The sequence below is a fragment of the Bufo bufo genome, chromosome 4 (genome assembly GCF_905171765.1).
Source record: "Bufo bufo chromosome 4, aBufBuf1.1, whole genome shotgun sequence".
In the NCBI taxonomy this organism is placed as follows: domain Eukaryota; kingdom Metazoa; phylum Chordata; class Amphibia; order Anura; family Bufonidae; genus Bufo; species Bufo bufo.
The window spans coordinates 333,197,938-333,219,870 of NC_053392.1; the positions used below are offsets into that span (position 1 = coordinate 333,197,938).

Consider the following 21,933-nt stretch of genomic DNA (forward strand, 5'->3'; position numbering starts at 1 on the left):
TTTCTGGAAGACACCTTCTTCAAGCAGTGGTACAGGAAGAAGTCTGCATCCTTCAAGAAAAACATGATTTTCATACAGGACAATGCTCCATCACACGCGTCCAAGTACTCCACAGCGTGGCTGGCAAGAAAGGGTATAAAAGAAGAAAATCTAATGACATGGCCTCCTTGTTCACCTGATCTGAACCCCATTGAGAACCTGTGGTCCATCATCAAATGTGAGATTTACAAGGAGGGAAAACGGTACACCTCTCTGAACAGTGTCTGGGAGGCTGTGGTTGCTGCTGCACGCAATGTTGATGGTGAACAGATCAAAACACTGACAGAATCCATGGATGGCAGGCTTTTGAGTGTCCTTGCAAAGAAAGGTGGCTATATTGGTCACTGATTTGTTTTTGTTTTGTTTTTGAATGTCAGAAATGTATATTTGTGAATGTTGAGATGTTATATTGGTTTCACTGGTAAAAATAAATAATTGAAATGGGTATATATTTGTTTTTTGTTAAGTTTCCTAATAATTATGCACAGTAATAGTCACCTGCACACACAGATATCCCCCTAAAATAGCTAAAACTAAAAACAAACTAAAAACTACTTCCAAAAATATTCAGCTTTAATATTAATGAGTTTTTTGGGTTCATTGAGAACATGGTTGTTGTTCAATAATAAAATTAATCCTCAAAAATACAACTTGCTTAATAATTCTGCACTCCCTGTAATGCAACAGCACTCCTGCGAACCAAATAAAATACAAAAACATATTGTAATGCTTATGCTATGCTTATAAATTAGAGATGCTTGGGAAATACATTTTGTACAAAATTATTTGAGCCTGTCTGCCACACGTCAAGGCGATCTCTGTAAGACGGGCGCCTAACACTAAGTTCTACCTGTTAAGTGCCATGACAGCGACCATGAAATTCAGGGGGTGTAGGTTCCACATGCATGCTGGGTCCCCTTTTTATTTTTATCATTTTTGGCGCCAAAATGGCCTCCATTGAATACAGGGGATGCAAGTACCAACATGCATGCCAAGTCCACTACCCACTCCATACCTCTCCTGGTGTCAGGGGCTTCCAGTGAGTGGGGAGGAGCAGGCTAAGCTTTATACTCATGCTAATTAAAATCAGCCTATGAGGCAGACAGGCTGGTCAGGGACCCAGCATGCATGTGGAACCTACACCCCCTGAATTTCATGGTCGCTGTCATGGCACTTAACAGGTAGAACTTAGTGTTAGTTTCCAGTCTTACAGAGATCGCCTTGACGTGTGGCAGACGGGCTCAAATAATTTTGTACAAAATGTATTTGCCAAGCATCTCTACTTTATTAGCATAGCATAAGCATTATAATATGTTTTTGTACTTTATTTGGTTCGCAGAGACTGTTTCCAGTCATAGCAGCAATCACCTGCGTATTTGGATGGGATGTGCTGACCAACCCCTTTTGTGTTTCCATAGTGGACATTATTAATACTGGGGGAACTCTAATTGCATTTTTAGGTATCCTATTTATTTTTATTTTTTTTTAAAGTCTGGATCCCTACATTATTACTACTTCATTTGTTCTAGGCAGGGTCCCCGGCGCTGTGTGTCACTGCAGTGTTATCTCAGCCATTGACACCGAGTGCTGGCGAGCCAGCTGACAATTCACTGCTATCAGATGCTGAAACTAACAGCACTGACAGCGGGCAGAGCAGGAGAAGATAAGGGGTAGAAAACGCTACAAGAGTAATGCTGGGTTCACATCATGTTTTTGTCTTACATTTAACATATACAAAAAAACATATACAGTGGCATCTGTCACCATAGAGTACCACTGTAAAAAAAATGTACACGTTAACTTATGCATTTTTTACTGGAATCTGCAGGATGGAAAAGTGTAAAATTCTATGCTCTTATATCCTTTTTTTCCAACATGTAAAAACGTGGTGTGAACCCAAAGTGATACTTTGACTGTTGAAATTCTGTGAGGATGTGGTGCAGACTTCTTAGTAACTATATAGTTAGAAGAACACAGGAAGCCTGCTATTTCCAAATCTGATTCAGACTACTTTCACAAGGGATTGAGATCCATCATAGGTCTCAATACCGGAAAAGAGCACTTTCGTTTTGTCCCCATTTATTGTCAATCGGGACAAAATGTAACTGAACAGAACAGAATGCTCCAGAATGAATTCCGTTCTCATACCGGAGAGCAAACCGCAGCATGCTGTGCTTTCCTGACGCAATAGAAAATGGATCCGTCTCCCATTGAATTTCAATGGAGTTCATAACTGATACCGATCGTTGTTTAATCAGTAACGGAAGCGTTTTTGCTGAACCCTGACCGATCCAACAAACACGCTAGTGTGAAAGTAGTCTCAGATGTTTTTGAGATTTCGCCTCATGAAATACAGTGACTACACTCCAGGACTCGACTATTTTGCACCTTCAAGATGGAGCAATTTGTTCAAATTTTTTCAAAACTTTTTTATTTTTCCATCGACAACGCATTATGACTGTATTTTGTTTTATCTGTGGATGAGTTGTAGCTTTTACTGGCACCATTTTGGGGTACATATAATTTATTGATTAACTTTTTGTTGATTTATTGAAAAAAATAAAATAAATGTAAGTCAGCCAATGGGTATTTTTCCAATATTATTATTATTATTTTTTTTTTACAACACTTGCTATAAGGTATGAATATTAGAGGGCATCTGTCAGCAGATTTGTACATCTGTATTGGACCCATGTTCATATGTGCCCACATTGCCGAGAAAAATGATGTTTTAATGTATGCAAATGAGCCACTAGGCGTTGCCGTTGCGCCTCAAGGCTCTGCTTTCTCTGCAACAGCCGCGCCCTCTGCACTTTGATTGACTGGATCGGGCTTGATGACTTTTTCCCCATCTGGTCCTGTCAATCAAAGCCGAGAGTGTGCAGTTGTTGCAGAGAAAACAGAACCTCTAGGAGCAATTGCAATGCCCCGTTGCTCCTAGAGGTTAATTTGCATATATTAAAACATCATTTTTCTCAGCAATGCGGGCACATATGAACATGGGAACAACACAGATGCCTTCAGCTGCCAAGTACAAATGCAACAAGTCAGACAGTTTCATAGGTACAAATCTGCTGACAGTTGCCCTTTAAAGGGGTTGTCAAATTTATTCATATTGATGACCTATCCTCAGGATAGGTCATCAATAATCAGACCAGATTGGCCGATTCCCAGCACCCGCGAGGATCAGCTGTTTGAAGAGAAGGCAGCCCGCCATCACAACTGCAGTGATGAGCAGGTGTAATTACACCTAATCCATCCCAGTAACTTCTATAGGAGGGCTCTGTAGTATACACTTGAATGGAAGGAGCCGTACCCTTTAAAGGGATTCTGTCAGCTAGTTTGAGCCTATAGAGCTGAGGACATGTGCTGCTAGATCGCCACTAGCACGTCCGCAATATACATTTCCCATAGCTCTGAGTGCTTTTATTTAATAAAAAAAAACGATTTTATATATATGCAAATGAGGCTAGTAAGGAGCCCAATGGGCTGTTAGCAACGTTTCAGGAGCCAAGCCACGCCCACTGTGAAGGAGCCCAGCTCCGCCCTGCATCCTCCGAATCTCCTCCTTGCTCCCCTGACGTCACAGAGTTGAAGTGCTGTAATCTCGCCCATGCGCGAGTATGCCGCATGTGAGTGCCGGCATGGTGTTTCTTCCCTGTGCTGGCATCACCCTCAGGGAATGAACCGGGCATGCGCTAGCTAGCATGCGCGAGATTACGACGTGACCTCAATGGAGGAAGGAAGAGATTCAGAGGATGCGGGCGGTGCTGGGCTCCTTCACAGTGGGCGTGGCTTGGCTTCTGAAACGTTGGGAACAGCCCTTTGGGCTCCTTACTTGCCTCATTTGCATATATATAAAATCGGTTTTTTTATTGAATAAAAACACTCAGAGCTATGGGAAATGTATATTGCGGACGTGCTAGTGGCGATCTAGCCGCACATGTCCTCAGCTCTATAGGCTCAAACTAGCTGACAGATTCCCTTTAAGGCCTCCTGCACACGACCGTTTTTTTCCCCCGTTTACTGGCCGTTTTTTGCGTTCCGTATACGGAACCATTCATTTCAATGGTTCTGCAAAAAAAAACGGAATGTACTCCGTATGCATTGCGTTTACGTATTTCCGTTTTTCCCATCCGTTTAAGGATAGAACATGTCCTATTATTGCCCGCAAATCGCGTTCCGTGGCTCCATTCAAGTCAATGGGTCCGCAAAAAAAGGAACACATACGGAAATGCATCCGTATGTCTTCTGTTTCCGTTCCGTTTTTTGCGGAACCATCTATTGAAAATGTTATGCCCAGCCCAATTTTATCTATGTAATTACTGTATACTGTATATGCCATACGGAAAAACGGAACAGAAACGGAAACACAATGGAAACAAAAAAAAAAAACGGAACAACGGATCCGTGAGAAACGGACCGCAAAACACTGAAAAAGCCATACGGTCGTGTGCAGGAGGCCTTTAGATTTACTAATACAGCAAAGTTAGGCTAGAAGCTCTAAAAATCCACCACATTTCACACAATAGCTGATTCTGGATGATAAATGTGGCGTATCTTTAGCCTGTCCAGTGTAAGTTGTTAAGCCCTGTTTGGTGGCTTACTTTGTGTTCGAATTGTGCATCTCCATTTTGGCGCATCTAAAGCCACTCCCCTGTGCCACAAAGTCATGCCCCTTTTCACTCCCGTGTCGGCTGAAGCAAAAATTTAAAAAAACATCTGGCTCAGTTTGAGGCAGATCCAGTAGTATATCTACTGTAATATGTTTATTCTAGGGATCAGTTCTATTAAGGAAATACCAAATATATACAGTTGATTTATGTTTTGCTCAATAAAGGTTTGTTTTATGGAAATAAAATCTATATTTTTGTGTCACCACATTCTGAGAGCCATAACTTTGTTATTTTGCCATAGCTATATCAGGGCTTTTTGTGGAATAAATTAGCTGTTTTACTACTATTTTCTGGTACATATCAATGACTGGTATATTTTATTATTGTATTGTTTAAGCGGGGAATAGGGGGAACAAAAACATTTAGCATTTTTTTGTCACACCATACACTAAGGGAGACTTGGTAGCACCATACCCAGTGTGAACCACTGGGCACTAACTTTAGTGTTCTATAGTTCAATAGATTTTTATTAAGGTTTTAAAGAGAACAATAAAACATACAATCATGTTCAGTGGGCGCAACCACTGGTCAGGATCCACCGCATAAGATCAGTCGCATGAAACACTAGTAATGTAAACCAGTACTACCGGAGATCCATCCTCATGTGTAAGTATCAGGGCATCCGCTCGGGTGCTGCCAACCCGATACCCCTAATCTATCCATATGTATTACAGATGGTTACACCATGAAATAAAAGCTATATGTGTAACAACAACAGGTAAACTAACTTTAGTGTTCTTATCTAGGGCTTGTGGGTAGGTGCCATGTCATTGCTAGTTCACAGATGTCAGCAGAGACCAGTATTTGTCCCTTCAGCCTGTAGAATATGTGCTCAAGGACATAAGAGACACTGACAAACGCCATTCCCTTTTAACTTAACTGAACCAATAATATAATCAGTATGGGCTAAAATCCTTCTCATCTAGGTTGCTGCCTAGCTATTAAAACCATTCAGTTAAAGTGTAAGTGTTATATACATTTATTTTTATATATATATATATATATATATATATATATATATATATATATATATATAAATTTTTTTGCTAATATAGTTTATTTAGGGAAATTGTATGTTTATACTAGAAAACTTGGGCAGAAATGCCCTTTACCAGCGCTCTCTCAAATGGGCATTGCTAAGGGACATCTGTCTTCCTAATTCAGTACGGAGCAGTACTGACTAGGAAGAGCGGCTGGGCTTCTGCCCTCACTGCTCCCTCACAGACTGGGCACAGTAAATAATATCTGTAAATGAAATATATATTTATACACCTTGATCTTTCGCTGATCAGTGTGTCCAGCTCTGTCAATGAGTTCTTCTGCTGTATTCCCAGCCGCTGAGTAATTAACCAGCCGCCGGGAGAGATATCTGAGCGAGCGGTAAGACTGTCCCTATATACAGTAGAACATGTTCCCTGCCTCCTTGCATTGGCAATAGTGAACGCTTACTGGTGGCTGGTTAATTACTCGGTGCGCCGGAAATACAGCAGAAGAGCTCACTGACAGAGGTGGCCACACTGGTCAATGGGAAAGTGTATAAATATATATATTTCATTTACAGATATTAATCTACTGTCCCCACTATATGAGGGAGCAGTGAGGGCAGAAGCCCAGCCGGTATTCCCAATCAGTGCAGCACTGTATTAAGAAGACTGATGTCCCTTAGTAACGCTAGTAATTGCTGGTAAGGGGCATTTCTGCCCAAGTTTTCTAGTATAAATATACGATTTCTCTAAATAAACTATAAAAAATGTTCCCCATCTCTATCTCTACACATCAGCAAAAAAATAAAAAATATGACCATTAAACTTTAACCTTTTAAGTGCTTGGTGAAATATCAAATCCAAAAATGAAGTTGCCCACACATTTTCCTTGTGTATCTGTGAATAATATACATCAGCGAGATAGATTAGCTCGGTTACAGTGATATCATGACGGATACATCTCTTTGCACAAGCATTGACCCTAAACCACAAGGCTCTCTATCTAATGTACTGCTTTAAGCCTCGTTGACATTTTAATGTGTTTGTCCACATATCCGTAAAATCTGAGAGACATGTACTACTTTGATCCATGTCGCGGACTAAACACGCCCATTGAAGTGTGTGGCCCGTTTTTTCGCTGGCAGGAGATGCTACGGATATTAATTTTCAATGTATGTGGAATACGGATGACACACAGAGGGCAAAAAACAGACACACTGACCGAAAACAGATCCTTCACGAACCTCTTCACAGATGAAACGTGTATGGATTTTCCACAGACACCAAGCCGACACGGAAATGTGAGGAAGGCTTTAATTAGACAAGCCAAGTTTCCTATATCCTTTTATTTGTATTTATATAGTATGGATCTTGCTGTCAATGGCATTGGTAGCACAAGCTGCTTGTATTTTGTTGTTTGTGAAGTCTAATTGAAAAGCGTGTCTGCTGTAATGGCTTTCATGCACCTGCATTCTGGTGTGAATAAATAAAGAGGCAGCTGCTATGAAAGCTCATGAATGGGTAATCATTTACTTAAGCACACTGTGACCACAGGCGACGCTCATTGCTCCGAGAAACGGGGAGATTTGATACACAGCAAACTGACCTGACTTATCTTATTCCAAGTGAAAGCAGACTTGTCAATACTTTATGAGAAATACCCTCCATTCTGGAAAAGGTGACACATACACTTCTTCAATGCTTTACACAACATTTCAGGTCTGGCTATAGGAGCTCTCTTCTTGATATGAATCGGCGGTAGGCAAGCAATTTCATACACTTTTGTGGCTAGTTACTGTATAGTTAGTTTTATATGGGGTTTTTTAGCACATTTTATGGATTTTACTCTCTAGCGTCACTAGATTTGCCATAAATTGTCTTTTGACTACTTTGCTGCTTAGAAAGTACCAATGCCTTTTGATTGGCTCTCAGTAGTCCAGCCTGAGCTCATATTAGTTCCAATATTAGCTTCAAAGATAATCCTAACTCTGCTTGCTACAGCATGTTCAAATGGGGAGAAGATAACAGGCACACACTCCAGCTGCCTCGCCCCGCCCCCAGTACCAGCTTTATATCTTAGGAGCCTGTAGGCACAAATTGTCTGGCACCTTATACTCTGCCCCATGAACGGGCACATCTTAAAGTGGTTGTTCCACAGTGGCATTTATTACTTACCTACAGAACGGAGTTCCTAAGCACTGTCCTTGACTGTATCAGTTAGCCCCAATGGCGAATAGAGAAACACTGTGTTTGCTGGACCATTGCTCTATACTGTATGAATGTGCATGAACTTATTTTTCTGCATAGTGTGAATTGCGGTGATTGCGAATGCTGGAAACTTTTCAACTCCTGTAGCAATCAACTCTGTTTTTCCATTCATATTTCTCCTCAATGAGAAGGAACGGCACCATTTTTCTGATTGGTGGGATTCACATAACTGTTAATAAAATATGTTGGGGCAGACAAAACACATCCTAAAGTGTCTGTTATAGCAGGCTGAGAGAACCCAGAAATTTGTTCTCTGTGAATTCATAGGTGGTAATCTTTCAGAATGAATGCCCCCTTCCCGACCCCCCCCCCCCCCCCCCCCCCCCCGGTCATAGTGGTTGGTAAGATATGTTGATGTTAAGTGATTAGTTCTAAATTTATTTCTTGCTTTGATTCAGAGATTCCTGCGTGCCAATATGTGCCAATTTGTTTTCATCTACTATATAACATGACACTGTATCATTTTTTTTTTTTCTTCTATCATACAGTTTAGGCTGTGTTCAACTTATATTTTATAAACACAAGACTTGTATAGCTCCTTTTTTAATCATACAGTTTTAGGCTGTGTTCAACTTATATTTTAGAAACACAAGACTTGTATAGCTCCTTTTTTAATCATACAGTTTAGGATGTGTTCAACTTATATTTTAGAAACACAAGACTTGTATAGCTCCTTTTTTAATCATACAATTTAGGCTGTGTTCAACTTATATTTTAGAAACACAAGACTTGTATAGCTCCTTTTTTAATCATACAGTTTAGGATGTGTTCAACTTATATCTTAGAATCACAAGCCTTTTTAGCTCTTTTTTCAATCATACAGTTTAGGCTGTGTTCAACTTATATTTCATAAACACAAGACTTTATAACCTTTTTAAGCATACAGCATACACTCTGTTAAACCTGTATTATAAACACATTTGGCAAATGCTCTGGGAAAGCTCCCAGGGCATAGCAAAATGTAGCCCTAGACCACAATCGCCCAATGAATCGTGTTTTTTTGGCCTCCGTTGGAGTGGTTTTTTTTTTCTCTACAGTATGGGAAAGTGCAGAAGAGTACACCTTTTTATACAGTGGACCACCACACAATGAAACCATAAGGCCGTTGTATGCCACTGTATGACTTTACTGTGGAATATGTTGCCGACATACATTGGGAAATATTTCCAACATATACCTCTGACGTGAATTTAAAACGCAATGTAGACAGAGCCTTAGTTGGTATTGGCAGAACAATGTGTACCTTATAAAGCACTCTGTATTTGATCATGTACAGACTATTGTGTTGCTCAGATCTTTAGCCTAGTAATATAATAACAGAGTTCTGTTAGGGGGAAACCTGATGCTTGTCATGTATGACATCTAAAGTTACATATGTTTTGTTTTCATCAGGTCTGGCAGCACGGATAGCATATTTGGACCAGTGAAGAATCCATGGAGCTATTCAAAGCAATACAGAGAGAAGAGAAAAGACTGTTGTCCTGATAGCGACGAAAATTCTGATTGGGTGATAACTGGAGGAAGTTCAGGAGGAAGCGCTGCTTCTGTGTCAGCAGGAACGTGCTATGTGTGAGTGACTGAATATAATGGCCATGATTTTCTTTGTTAACAGAGATCTGACCTTACAGATAAAGCATATTAGGCATGGTATTAAAAAAATCTACAAGCTGGAAGATGATGTACAGAAAATGGTATATATTACACAGTTTTAGCGTTTTATTTCACTCAGCAAAAACTTTATGTATTGCTGTGGTATGTAGGTATGCTATATTTTTTTCTCTGTGGTCCAGTTCTTGTGTTCTTGTGTATGCTATTGCTTATCAGAGTAGATGTATTCACGTTAAGCTAATCCCATTTGGAGGGGATGCAAATATCCTATTAGCATGTTCTGTATATAGCTCTAGTTTTGCATTTAGGTCTGCACATGTAAATATAAAGAAAAATGGCATATGAAGCTGAGTTTCATGGGTCATTGATTTTCATTGTTGTTTCTGCAAAAAAATGCTTTGTGTAAATATACATACATACGGTAATTACTTTATACTGCTTGAGTTGTTAAAAGGGGTATTACCATACTGGACATTTCTGCAAATCCACAGATATGATGCATGTCCCACTTGTAGTAACTGCCCCAGTCTTTAAAATGGGGGTTTCAGCCCAACGTCCAGCCTGGAGAGATAGCTGTCCATGTAAATGTCTCTCTCTACTCACTTCTTTAAGAGTTAACCATGCAAGCATGTTCATCTGTCCCATAGAAGTGAATGGATGCGGCATGATGTAGTCTCACTGTACAGGACAGGGGAGCCCCATTCTGAAGATTTGTGGCATATCATATAACTTCTTTAAACAGAATATATGATATATTATACAATATACATTTCAGCCCTTTCCTGTTCTGTGCCATACATGTATGGCACAAAGGGAAGGTGGTTCACATGTACAGATGCTGAGCCAACCCATCAGTATCGGCTATGACATACAACTGACACCCTGCTGATCCAGGGCACCTGGATCAGCAGCCTACCTCCCCTACCAAAAGGATCATACTAACCTGCACCCCACCACTCCGGTTCTTCACGCTGACTCCTGTGTCTTCACTTTCAAGCCCAGGGTTTGTTTTTTTCCTCCTTGACATGGGCAAGCCACCAACCGCTGGATTCAGCAGTGATGTGTCCACAAGAGACACCTTACTGCTGAAGCCAGTGGTTGGCTGAAGAGAATTGTGTGACCATGCCCAGGAGGAAGAAAACAAACCCTGGGCCAGAAGATGGAGACACAGAAGCAAGCACAAAGGACCAGAGCGGTGGGGTGCAGGTAAGTTTTCCTGCTGCACCTGTTGGAAATTATGTATTACTAGACTCAACCATCGAACTTCCATCCCCCCATAGGCCATCAAGGCAGCTTTATACATGTCTAAGGACCTGTCAGAGGCATGGCCTAATAGGATGCATGTCAGTATTATGCTGATAATACACTGTAATACACAGCAACACAGTATTATATTAGCGATTAGAGATCCTATGATCTAGTCCCCTACTGGGACTAAAAGAAATATAAAAATTGATAAAAAAATCTATTAAATGTTAAATATTTTAAAAAGATGTTTTATAAAAACAAATAATCACCCCTTACCTTTACCATAATGATTGGTGAAAAATGAGCATAGCCCTCTCATTATCATTAGAAGGTGAGTGACCAAATGACATGTCTGTTGTGCTGCTGGAGGCAGGATAATAAAACCCTACGAGGCAGACTTACTAGTACTGTTTAACATTCACACAAAGTAAACCTAGGAGACTAAAGATCCACCAAAGTCATCACAGTGACTCACTCTGGATGATAAATTTTGTGCACTTTTTTACATTTTTCTCTAACTTTACACCGCCTATTGGATAAGTCTACTCCAAAGTTTTGCTCCAAAATCGAATTCTACACTGCTGAACTCGGATGCAATATAGAGAGAAGGCAAGCTGACGGAGAAATGGGCTGCTGGGGAACCTTGGGCCTTGGCATTCATGTGGATGTTACTTTGCCAAGTACCACCTACCTAAACATGGTTAAATACCAGGCACACACCTCCATGACAGCACCATCCACTAATGGCAGTGGCCTCTTTCAACATGCTGCTGGATATAATGATATGACTGATCCGTGTACATTTGCATAATCAAACTAACATGAAAAAATGAGACATTTCCTAGAAATACAGTATATACAGATGTCATAAATTTTATAGAATAGCATGATCACTAAAAGTCTTGATTATCAAACAGGGCTCTGGGATCAGATACTGGAGGATCAACCCGGAACCCAGCATCCCACTGCGGTATAGTGGGCTTGAAACCAACCTACGGGCTTGTGTCTCGCCATGGACTTATCCCATTGGTAAACTCTATGGATGTACCTGGTATTTTAGCAAGATGTGTGGATGATGCAGCAACTGTGCTAGGTAAAATAAAATATATCTTTGGCATCAAACTTTGAAGTACTTTCACTTCTGATTAACAAACTTTTTTTTAGGTGTACTTTCTGGACACGATCCACAAGACTCAACGACAGTCCATGATCACTTCCAGCCATTCACTCTTCCAGATGTGATAGATGTGACTAATCTCCGTGTAGGAATTCCAAAGGTAATACCAAATCATTAGCTACCCTACTTCTCATATTATGCCTAGCAGTGATACTAGTAAGTACAGTATGTAACCGCTGAAGTCAATGATTTGCTGCAGCGAACACACGCTGAAATGACATGTGATCACTGACAGCCTGTAGACAAAGACTGGAGTGGGACCTCTGGAGCAGCTGCGCTGTATTGGCAGGGGAATGAGGAGGAGAGTACTATTTGTATTGATTTTTCTCATCCGTCTCATTGGGGGACACAGGCTTTGACAATGGGTATAGCTGTTGTCGCTAGGAGGCGGACACTAAGCACAGAAAGTGTAAGCTTCTCCCTCTTCAGCTATATCCCTTCCAACAGGAGCCTTAGCTTAGTGTCTGTAGGAGGCAGACCTGCCTGCGTTGCAGGTCTGCTGATTTTATTATTATAATTTTTTTTTTCTTCTTTCCTTCTTTAGCGGGAAGCTTCAGGCAGTCCGTAAAACTGCCTGCACTCCCACCCAGGAGACGGGAGACCAGGGGGGGTCACCCTTCTTACAGGGCCTAACCTTCCCCTCTTCCTCGGCACCCAGACCCCAGGTCCCGAAGCAGAAGGTCCCTTTGGTGCGTTATTTTGCTTGTGCGTCGTGTCGCGTATAATTTCCATCCCCTCAGTCAGACTCCCTCTGCTTTGCATGTGCTGCTCCGCCATCAAGTGGCTCGGCCCCGTACCCGTTGCTTCCCGCTGCCCAACCTACAGAAGAACCGAAATGGGCACGTTTCCTGTCTAGGGTGGTACAGGATGTCTCCAATACCAACAAAGCTATTGTGGATATATTGGGGCGTTTGTCGGCAAGGCAGTCCTCTGACCGGTCCGACTTTGGGGATCATGGGGCGCGTGCCCATCGCGGCCATCCCTCAAAACGGGCCAGAACATCCTCCCCCAAAAGGGTGTCTGTGTCTCCCGTTTCCTCGGCCTCTCCTCCTCCTACTAGAGAGTCTCACTCTGATGTGTCCTCAGTTGAAGAGGCGTGTTCTGAGGAGAGAGGGTCAGATGAGGATGTTGTCTCGCCGGAGGGTCAGTCGTCCAAACTGTCCTCCATGGTGGACAATCTAATTACGGCAGTTATTGAGACGTTGCAAGTTGAGGATTCCGCACCGTCATCTGCCGACTCAGGTTTTTCCTTTACAAGGTCCAGTCGCTCGCACAAGTGTTTCCCCAACCACCAGGAGTTTGATTAATCTCTCTCCAAGGAGTGGAATTTCCCTGATAGACGTTTTATGTTGCCACAACGCTTGAACGTCCTTTATCCTTTTCCGGAGAATTTGACTAAGAAATGGTCTGCTCCATCTATAGTGGACCCGCCAGTTTCCCGCTTGGCTAAACATACTACCTAGCCAATGGCAGATGGGGCTTCTTTTTTCTGATATCAAAAATAAGAAGCTGGAAGCGTTTGCAAGCAGTGGGCACAGCGCTGCAGCCGGTGTTTGCCTCTACATGGGTGAGCAAGGCTATGGGAGAGTGGGCAAGTAATCTACATCAGGGTCTCGACTCTTGCAGATGTGGCCCTGCAGCTCTCTCATGCAAGTGCATATATTTGTGAAGCATCTTTGGACGCGGCCAGGTTTATGGCTCGCTCATCAGCCCTGTTGGTGGCTATTCGCCGTACCCTATGGCTCTCCTGCTGGGCGGCAGATAATGCTTCAAAAGGGACCCTGACGGCCCTCCACTTTACCGGCAGCAGACTTTTTGGTAAGCGCCTGGATGAGATCATTTCGGACGCTACAGGTGGTAAGAGCACCCATTTACCACAGAACAGGGTCGGTCTAATAGGTAAAAAAAAGTGGAAGCCTTTTTTTCACCAGTTTCAGAGTTTTTCCAGCCCCAAGAGGGCGTCCGTCAAGTCCCATTCCTGGCGTTCCCGTCAACCGGGCTCCAAGTCCTTTAACCCTAAGAACTCTGCGGCATGACGGGCGGCTCCCGGCGCCCCTCCGTCCTGTGTGTTTTGGCATGTTTGGCTGGCTCACGTCTCAGATGCGTGGGTGAGGGAGGTCATTGCAGAGGGCTACAAGCTGGATTTCAAATCCTCCCTATTGTCCCTTTTTTTTCGGTCATCTCCACCAGCCTCTCCCGCAGCCACAAATTCTTTTTTTCTGTCAATTCGCACGCTGCTGCAGCAAGGTGTGATTGTTCCCGTTCCTGCACAAGACCGTTTTCAGGGGTTTTACTCCAATCTCTTTGTAGCTCCCAAAAAAGAGGGGACAGTCCATCCCGTTCTGGACCTCAAGGGAGATTGCGTCCCATGGAACCGGGGGGAGTACCTGTCCTCGAAAGACATCAAGGACGCTTATCTTTACGTGCCCATATGCATCAGTCATCAGAGGTTTCTCAGATTCGCAGTGGGTCCATTTTACTACTAATTTGTAGCCCTCCCGTTCGGCCTGGCCACGGCTTCCAGGGTCTTTACGAAGGTTCTGGCGGCAGTCTTGGCCCTGCTCCATGCCAGGGGGATCGTCGCGATCCCTTACTTAGACGACATCCTGGTGAAGGGTCCGTCGTTCCAGGGGACAGCTTGAACATTGTTCTAGACACCCTGGAGCGCTTCGGATGGATTCTGAACAGGCAGAAGTCTTGTCTTTAACCATCGCAGTGGTTGACTTATCTGGGTATGGTACTGGACACTTGTCAGGCCAAGGTGTTCTTGCCTCCGGAGAAGCTATCCGCTCTTCGTCTTCAGATTCTCTCCTTGTTGCGGCCAGGTCCGGTTCCCATTCATCGCTGCATGCGGGCTCTGGGTCACATGGTCTCTGCCTTTGAAGCAGTTCCCTATGCTCAATTTCATACCAGAACAATTCAGCGAGGCATTATGTCCAGCTGGGATCGCTTCCCAGCCTCTTTGGATCGGCCAATGCGTCTCCTTGCCCCACTGCCCCGGGCCCTCAGATGGTCGATGGTCACTCCAATGTTGACGTCGGGTCACTCGTTCCTCCCTCTCCTTTGGAAGGTGTTAACAACGGACTAAAGCCTCAAGGGTTGGGGGGGGAGTGTTGGAAAATCTCTCTGTTCAAGGGGTATGGTCACACGAGGAGTGCTCCCTTCCAATCAATGTTCTGGAGTTGAGGGCGATTCGGCTCTCTCTGCGGCATTGGGCCGACCATCTCAGGGGTTGTCCGATGCAGGTTCAGTTCGACAACTCCACGGCGGTGGAATACATCAATCACCAGGGCGGCACCCGTAGCCCGGCAGTCATGGCGGAGACGGCGCTGATTCTCAGCTGGGCGGAGAAACATGTTCCAGCACTGTCAGCAGTTCACATAACCGTCGTCGACAACTGGATCGCAGACTTCCTCAGCCAGGAGCGGCTCGATCCCGGCGAGTGGGCTCTTCACCCGCAGGTCTTTTGGGACATCTGTGAGAGGTGGGGTCGGCCGGATGTGGATCTCATGGCCTCACGGTTCAACAACAAGGTCGAGGACTTCGTTGCGCGGTCCAGGGACCCCATGGCCCTGGCATGCGATGCGCTGACGATGCCATGGAGTCGGTTCACGTTTCCTTATGTGTTCCCGCCTCTTCCTCTCATTCCGCATCTCCAGAAGATCAGGTCCAAAGGAACTACCCGTCATTCTCATGCCCCCAGATTGGCCGCGCAGGGTGTGGCACGCGTCCCTAGTCTCCCTTCTCGCCGACGGACCTTGGCATTTTCCTCTCCGGGAGGACCTGCTGTTGCAGGGGCCGATCTTCCACCCGAATTTAGGGTCGCTGCATTTAACGGCATGGCTGTTGAACCCACCGTACTGAAAGCTCAGGGTTTTTCGGATGCGGTGGTCCAGACTATGATTCGGACCAGAAAGCCGTCGTTTTCCAGAATCTACCACCGGACCTGGAAGTCCTACTTTAGTTGGTGCGAGCGGTGACAGCTGTCTCCCGTTAATTTTTCTTTTCCGCGACTTTTGGCTTTCCTGCAGTCGGGCATGGACTTGGGGCTGGCTTTCAGCTCCCTCAAAGGGCAAGTGTCGGCTCTCTCCATTCTTTTTCAGTAGAATTTAGCTTTGCTTTCGGCGGTTCGGACTTTTGTGCAGGGGGTGGCGCATGCTGCGCCCCCCTTCCGTCCTCCATTGGATCCTTGGGATCTTAATCTAGTGCTTATCGCTCTCCAATCTTTTCCGTTTGAGCCTTTGCAGCAGGTGTCGCTGCGCTTCCTGTCTTATGAGGTGGCTTTTTTGGTTGCAATTACTTCTATCCGTAGAGTGTCGGAACTCGCAGCTCTGTCATGTCGGTTGCCCTTCCTGATCCTCCATCAGGATAAGGTGGTACTTCACCCTGTGCAGTCCTTCCTGCCGAAGGAGGTGTCAGAATTTCATCTATGGCCTCTTGCACACAAATGTTTTTTTTTTCCGTTTACGTTCCGTTTTTTGCATTCCGTATATGGACCGTATACGGAACCATTCATTTCAATGGATCTGCAAAAAAACGGAAGGTACTCCGTATGCCTTCTGTTTCCGTATTTCCGTTCCGTTCAAAGATAGAACATGTCCTATTATTGTCCGCAAAATGGACAAGGATAGTACTGTTCTATCAGGGGCCAGCTGTTCCATTCCGCAAAAAACGGAATGCACACAGAGTCATCCGTATTTTTTGCGGACCGCAAAATACTAAAAAAGCCATACGGTCGTGTGCAAGAGGCCTTAATGAGGAGATTATTCTCCCTTCATTTTGTCCGGACCCGTCTCATCCTCAGGAGCAGTTGCTCCATTCCCTGGATTTTGTACAAGCCGTTCGAGTCTATCTGTCCCAGACGGCATCTTTCTGGCGAACGGATTCCCTGTTCGTGATTCCAGAGGGGCCGAGACATGGGCTGGCAGCATCAAAGACTTCCATTTCCCTAATGGATTAATTTGGCTATTGTGGAAGCGTACCACGTTAAGGACCGGGCCCCACCCTTCCGGGTGACTGCTCATTCGGCTCGAGCAGTGGGGGCCTCTTGGGTGGTGCATCACGGGGCTTCAGCCCTCCAGGTGTGCAAGGCGGCTACTTGGTCGTCTTTGCATACTTTTTCCAAGTTTTATAGAGTGCACACCTTTGCGTCTGCTGACGCGTCTCTGGGGTGTAGAGTTTTGCAGATGGCGGTTCTCTGATTGACAGGAGAGTTGCTTGTTATGCCCACCCTTGGGGACTGCTCTGTAACGTCCCATGGTCAAAGCCTGTGTCCCCCAATGAGACGCATGAGAAAACTAGATTTTTGTACTTAACGTAAAATCTGTTTCTCTTTCGTTCATTGGGGACACAGCTCCCACCCGTTCTTTTTGTTTTGCACCCTTTTCAGGCCTGTGTGGTTCTGGGTTTGTACATAGTGTAATCTTCTTATGTCAGGCTTCTCCTACTGCTTTTGTACTAAACTGATTAGCTTGGTCCCTGTAGGAAGGATATAGCTGAAGAGGGAGGAGCTTACACTTTGTGTGCTTAGTGTCTGCCTCCTAGCGGCAACAGCTATACCCATGGTCAAGTCTGTGTCCCCCAATGAACGGAAGAGAAACAGATTTCACGGTAAGTGCAAAAATCTATTTTTTTGTGTATTTGCTGTTTTTTTCCTACTTCCAGACAACCCTTTAAAAATGTGTTCTCTCTATTATTACTTTGCTGTATATATGTATATTCCTTGTGCAGAAATTCAGTTACATATGCACAACATGCAAAGATGCCAAAGAAACACAGATTGACAGATGGAAGGGAGGTATGAGGGTACATGGAATTATTCATGTATACATGTATTCAGTGACAGTTCTCTATAGCATTCAAAATGGCTAACAGTTGCACAAGTTTGTGCCCCAGCGCACAACGCTATATAGACTATAAAAGTCCATGCACAATAGCCAAGTCTGCTATGGGCTTATAATTTATATATCTTCTATTTCATCTGTCTGTTGTCTCTGATTTTACAAAAGTTGACTTTTTTGTTGCTCACGAGTTCTGTTAAAATGTATTAATAATTGTGACTCTATCTCATGTGCTATTAGGCTAGTTTCACACTAGTGTTAAAATCTTAACTAGCGTTAAAAGTTCATCGTATCTGGCATAGCCACAAGGGGCCGGAGCACTGTTAGGCCCCAATAACTATAATAGGACCTGGCGGGGATCTTGCCACTTTCCGGGCAGGCTGTTCCAGCAGAGGAAGATTTTAATGCTAGTGTAAAACTAGCCTAATAGCACAGGATTCTCCCGTAGAATCCTGTAGTGGGTGCCTGTGCATGCAGCAATGCCATGTGCATAGATCCTAAGAAACAGGAGATTGAAGAACACGTGTAAGTTTTGTTAGGTGGGCAGAGATGCAGTTTAGAAGGCTGAGCCTGAGTAGTTACCTTTCTTTACATATATTGTTCTTCTGTTTTAGTTCATTTAAAGGGGTTTTCCAGGACAGATATTGATGACCTTATGCTCAGGATAGGTCATCAATATCAGATTGTTGGACCCCCCCACTGATCAGCTGTTTTGGGTAGCAGTCAGTGCTGGAAACTATACAGGCTTCATCCACTGGCATGGCTTAGCTGCAGTACCCTGGCGTGGCCACTACACAGTGGGCGGAACCTTGTACTGCTGATCTGTCCACTGTATAGTCTCCAGCGTCGGCGGCTGCCCAAAACAGCTGATTGGTGGGAGTGCCTGGTATTGGACTCCCACCAATCTGATACTAATGACCTATCCAGAGGATGGGCCATCAATATCTAAGTACTGGAAAGCCCCTTTATTATTTTGTAATTTGAAACACTTCCATACACTAAATATTGCGCTTTCCATCTTTTACTTGACCTTTACAGGAATATCATGCCCCTGGATTATCTTCAGAAGCCCTTTCTCTCTGGTCAAAAGCTGCAGATTTATTGGAGGATGCTGGAGCCAAGGTGGTTGAGGTTTCGATGCCTCACACGCGCTACTCTATTGTTTGCTACCATGTTTTGTGCACAGCTGAAGTAGCTTCAAATATGGCTCGATTTGACGGACTGGAATATGGTAAAAAATTTCTAATTTCATATACACGATATTATAATGTTTTATTGTCAATAGCATTGTAACAGGGCTTTTGACACTGTCTTATGTTATGCTTTGTTCACATCTATTCAGAGTGCTCCTTTGCTTTTTCATTTGTATTATTTCCAGCAAAGTAAACAAGATTTTAGTATATATAAAAAGAGGGATAGAACCTGTGATCCCAATGTAATATTCCCTCTCTTTAAATCCATTATAAGGCCACATCTTAAATATGGGATACAGTTTTGGGCTCCACATTCTGATAAAGTATTTAGGAGAGCTAGGAAGGTTTCTGAGACATGCAATAAAGAGGCTTGAAAAAATCAGGCTAGTTTAGCTTGTAAATGAGATCACCTCCGAGTCGTCTTTTTTTTCTAAGTATAAATATATGTGTGGTCAATATAAAGAACTGACTCATGATCTGTGTGTTCCAAGAACTTTACAGAGGACATTCATTACATGTGAAGGAAAGGCGATTTAGGTATCAATACAGGAAATGGTTCTTTACAGTTATGGAGTCATTTATCAAACTGGTGTAAAGTAGGACTGGCTTAGTTGCCCATAGTAACCACATTCCACCTTTCATTTTTGACAACTCTTTTGGAAAATGAAAGGTGGAATCTGATTAGTTGCTATGAGCTACTAAGTCCGTTCTATTTTATACCACTTTGATAAATGACCCCCTTAGAGTTTAGTCAAGTATGAAATGGCAGATAGTATGGGGGTCATTTATTAAGATTTGCGTTTTAGACGCCTGTCTTAATAACCCCTATGTCAGACGGTGGATCTGCCGGAGTTATGAAGACGCGCCGGCCTCTACACAACTTGAGTGAATCCAGCACCAGTTCAAAATGTAAGACCGCTTCCTAGCGGTTCTGCATTTAGACCCTTTTCTAAGCCTAAAACAGGCGTAGGAAATGATGAATGAGATGGGCTTGCCAGCCCGTCCCCTTCCACACCCACGCCACACCCACTTTTTTTTTTAGACCTGGCGTGAACGGGGAGAACTTGCAGATTAATATAATATAGGCGTATTTTTGCATAATAAATGACCCCCTATGTATGTATCTAGATGCTTATCTAATAGCAAATGGCATTGAATTTTATAAATAATCTAACATTGTTATATAATTGATCTGAGAAATATTAAAATTGACGGAACTGTAATTATGTGACTACTGTGTATAACCTCAGCTGTATACTACTACAACATGTCTGACAATATTTGATGAGCACTTACCGCCTTTGCCTCTTACATATCCAATCACTCTCCATGACTTATGTCTTTCATTTGTCTTTACTTTGCTTCGTTTTTTAGCTGCACATGTAAACAAGCTTTCATGGTCTGCCATGTTTGTGTTTTCAGCCATGTGATTATTATTATTTTTTTATGCTTGACATATTTCTTTTGTGCTTTACAGGGCATCGAGCTAATGTCAAAGACTCGACAGAAGCCATGTATTCTGCAACCAGAAGAGAAGGATTTAATGATGTCGTAAGGGGCAGAATATTATCTGGAAACTTCTTCCTTCTGAAACAGTAGGTCATTGTTTTTTTGTAATTACGTGTTGGCAGTTTTTATCCTGCTCAATAGCAGTTTCATGTATTCATTGTACCCAGTTAAACATTCCTAAATCAGTAATCAATACTGGGTCTGCCTTTAGGCTATGTGCACCTAGATTCTGGTACATGCAAGACACTACTGGCTCCCATCATAGTTACATAGTTAATACAGTTGAAAAAAGACATAAGTCCATCAAGTTCAACCAAGAGATAGGTGGGGACGCGAATCCCAGAAGGAAGTGAGATTCAGATTTCTACACGTTTTCATAAGCATTAATGTTTACTTTTATGAATTCATCTAAACCTTTTTTTAAACTGTTCCTGCTGTGACCACGTCCTGAGGAAGTCTATTCCACAGATTCACAGTTCTTACAGTAAAGAAGCTTTGACGCTTCTGGAGACTGAACTTTTTCTTTTCCAGTCGGAGGCATTGCCCCCTTGTCTTTTGAGGGCATTTTACATGGAACAGTTTTTCTCCATATCTTTTGTATGGCCTATTTATATATTTGTGGAGGTTAATCGTGTCTCCCCTTAGATGTCTCTTCTCAAGACTAAATAAATTCAATTCTTTTAATCTATCTTCATAACTAAGACCCTCCATGCCCCTTATCAGTTTAGTCGCTCTCCTCTGTACTTTTTCGAGCTGTAGTGCGTCCTTTCTATGGACTGGTGCCCAGAACTGAACTGCATATTCCAGATGATGCCGCACCAATGCTTTGTAAAGTGGTAATATTACATCCCTGACCCACAAGTCCATGCCTCGTTTAATGCATGACAATATCCTGGTGGCCTTAGAAGCAGCTGATTGACATTGTATGCTGTTATTCAATGTATGATCTACAAGGAGTCCCAAATCCTTCTATATAAGTGACTTCCCCAGTGTTACATCCTCTAGGACATATGAAGCACAGAGATTATTACTACCAAGATGCATAACTTTACATTTTTCCACATTGAACCTCATTTGCCAAGTTGATGCCCAATCACTCAGTGTGTTCAAGTCAGCTTGTAGTTTATGGATATCTTCCATAGACTGTACAATACTACATAGCTTAGTGTCATCTGCAAAAATAGTTATGGTGCTATTAATCCTGTCCTCGATATCATTAATAAATAAATTAAATAATAAAGTGCCCAGCACTGAACCTTGGGGTACACCACTTATTACCCGGGATCATTCTGAATAGGAATCATTGACCACAACTGTCTGGACACGGTCCTTCAGCCAGTTTTCAATCCAATTACAAACTATACTTTCCAAGCCTATAGACCTTACTTTACC

The 21,933-nt window shown here is 43.2% G+C and overlaps 1 protein-coding gene across 1 annotated transcript in view; it reads left to right on the forward strand.

Moving 5' to 3' along the window:
* Positions 1–21,933, forward strand: part of QRSL1 (glutaminyl-tRNA amidotransferase subunit QRSL1) — a 50,572-nt gene that overhangs the window by 12,902 nt on the left and 15,737 nt on the right. The window contains exons 5-9 of the mRNA XM_040428826.1: positions 9,359–9,535; positions 11,740–11,915; positions 11,987–12,099; positions 18,878–19,070; positions 20,510–20,627. Of these exons, the coding sequence (XP_040284760.1) occupies positions 9,359–9,535; positions 11,740–11,915; positions 11,987–12,099; positions 18,878–19,070; positions 20,510–20,627 (777 nt within the window). The remainder of the gene's footprint in view (positions 1–9,358; positions 9,536–11,739; positions 11,916–11,986; positions 12,100–18,877; positions 19,071–20,509; positions 20,628–21,933) is intronic.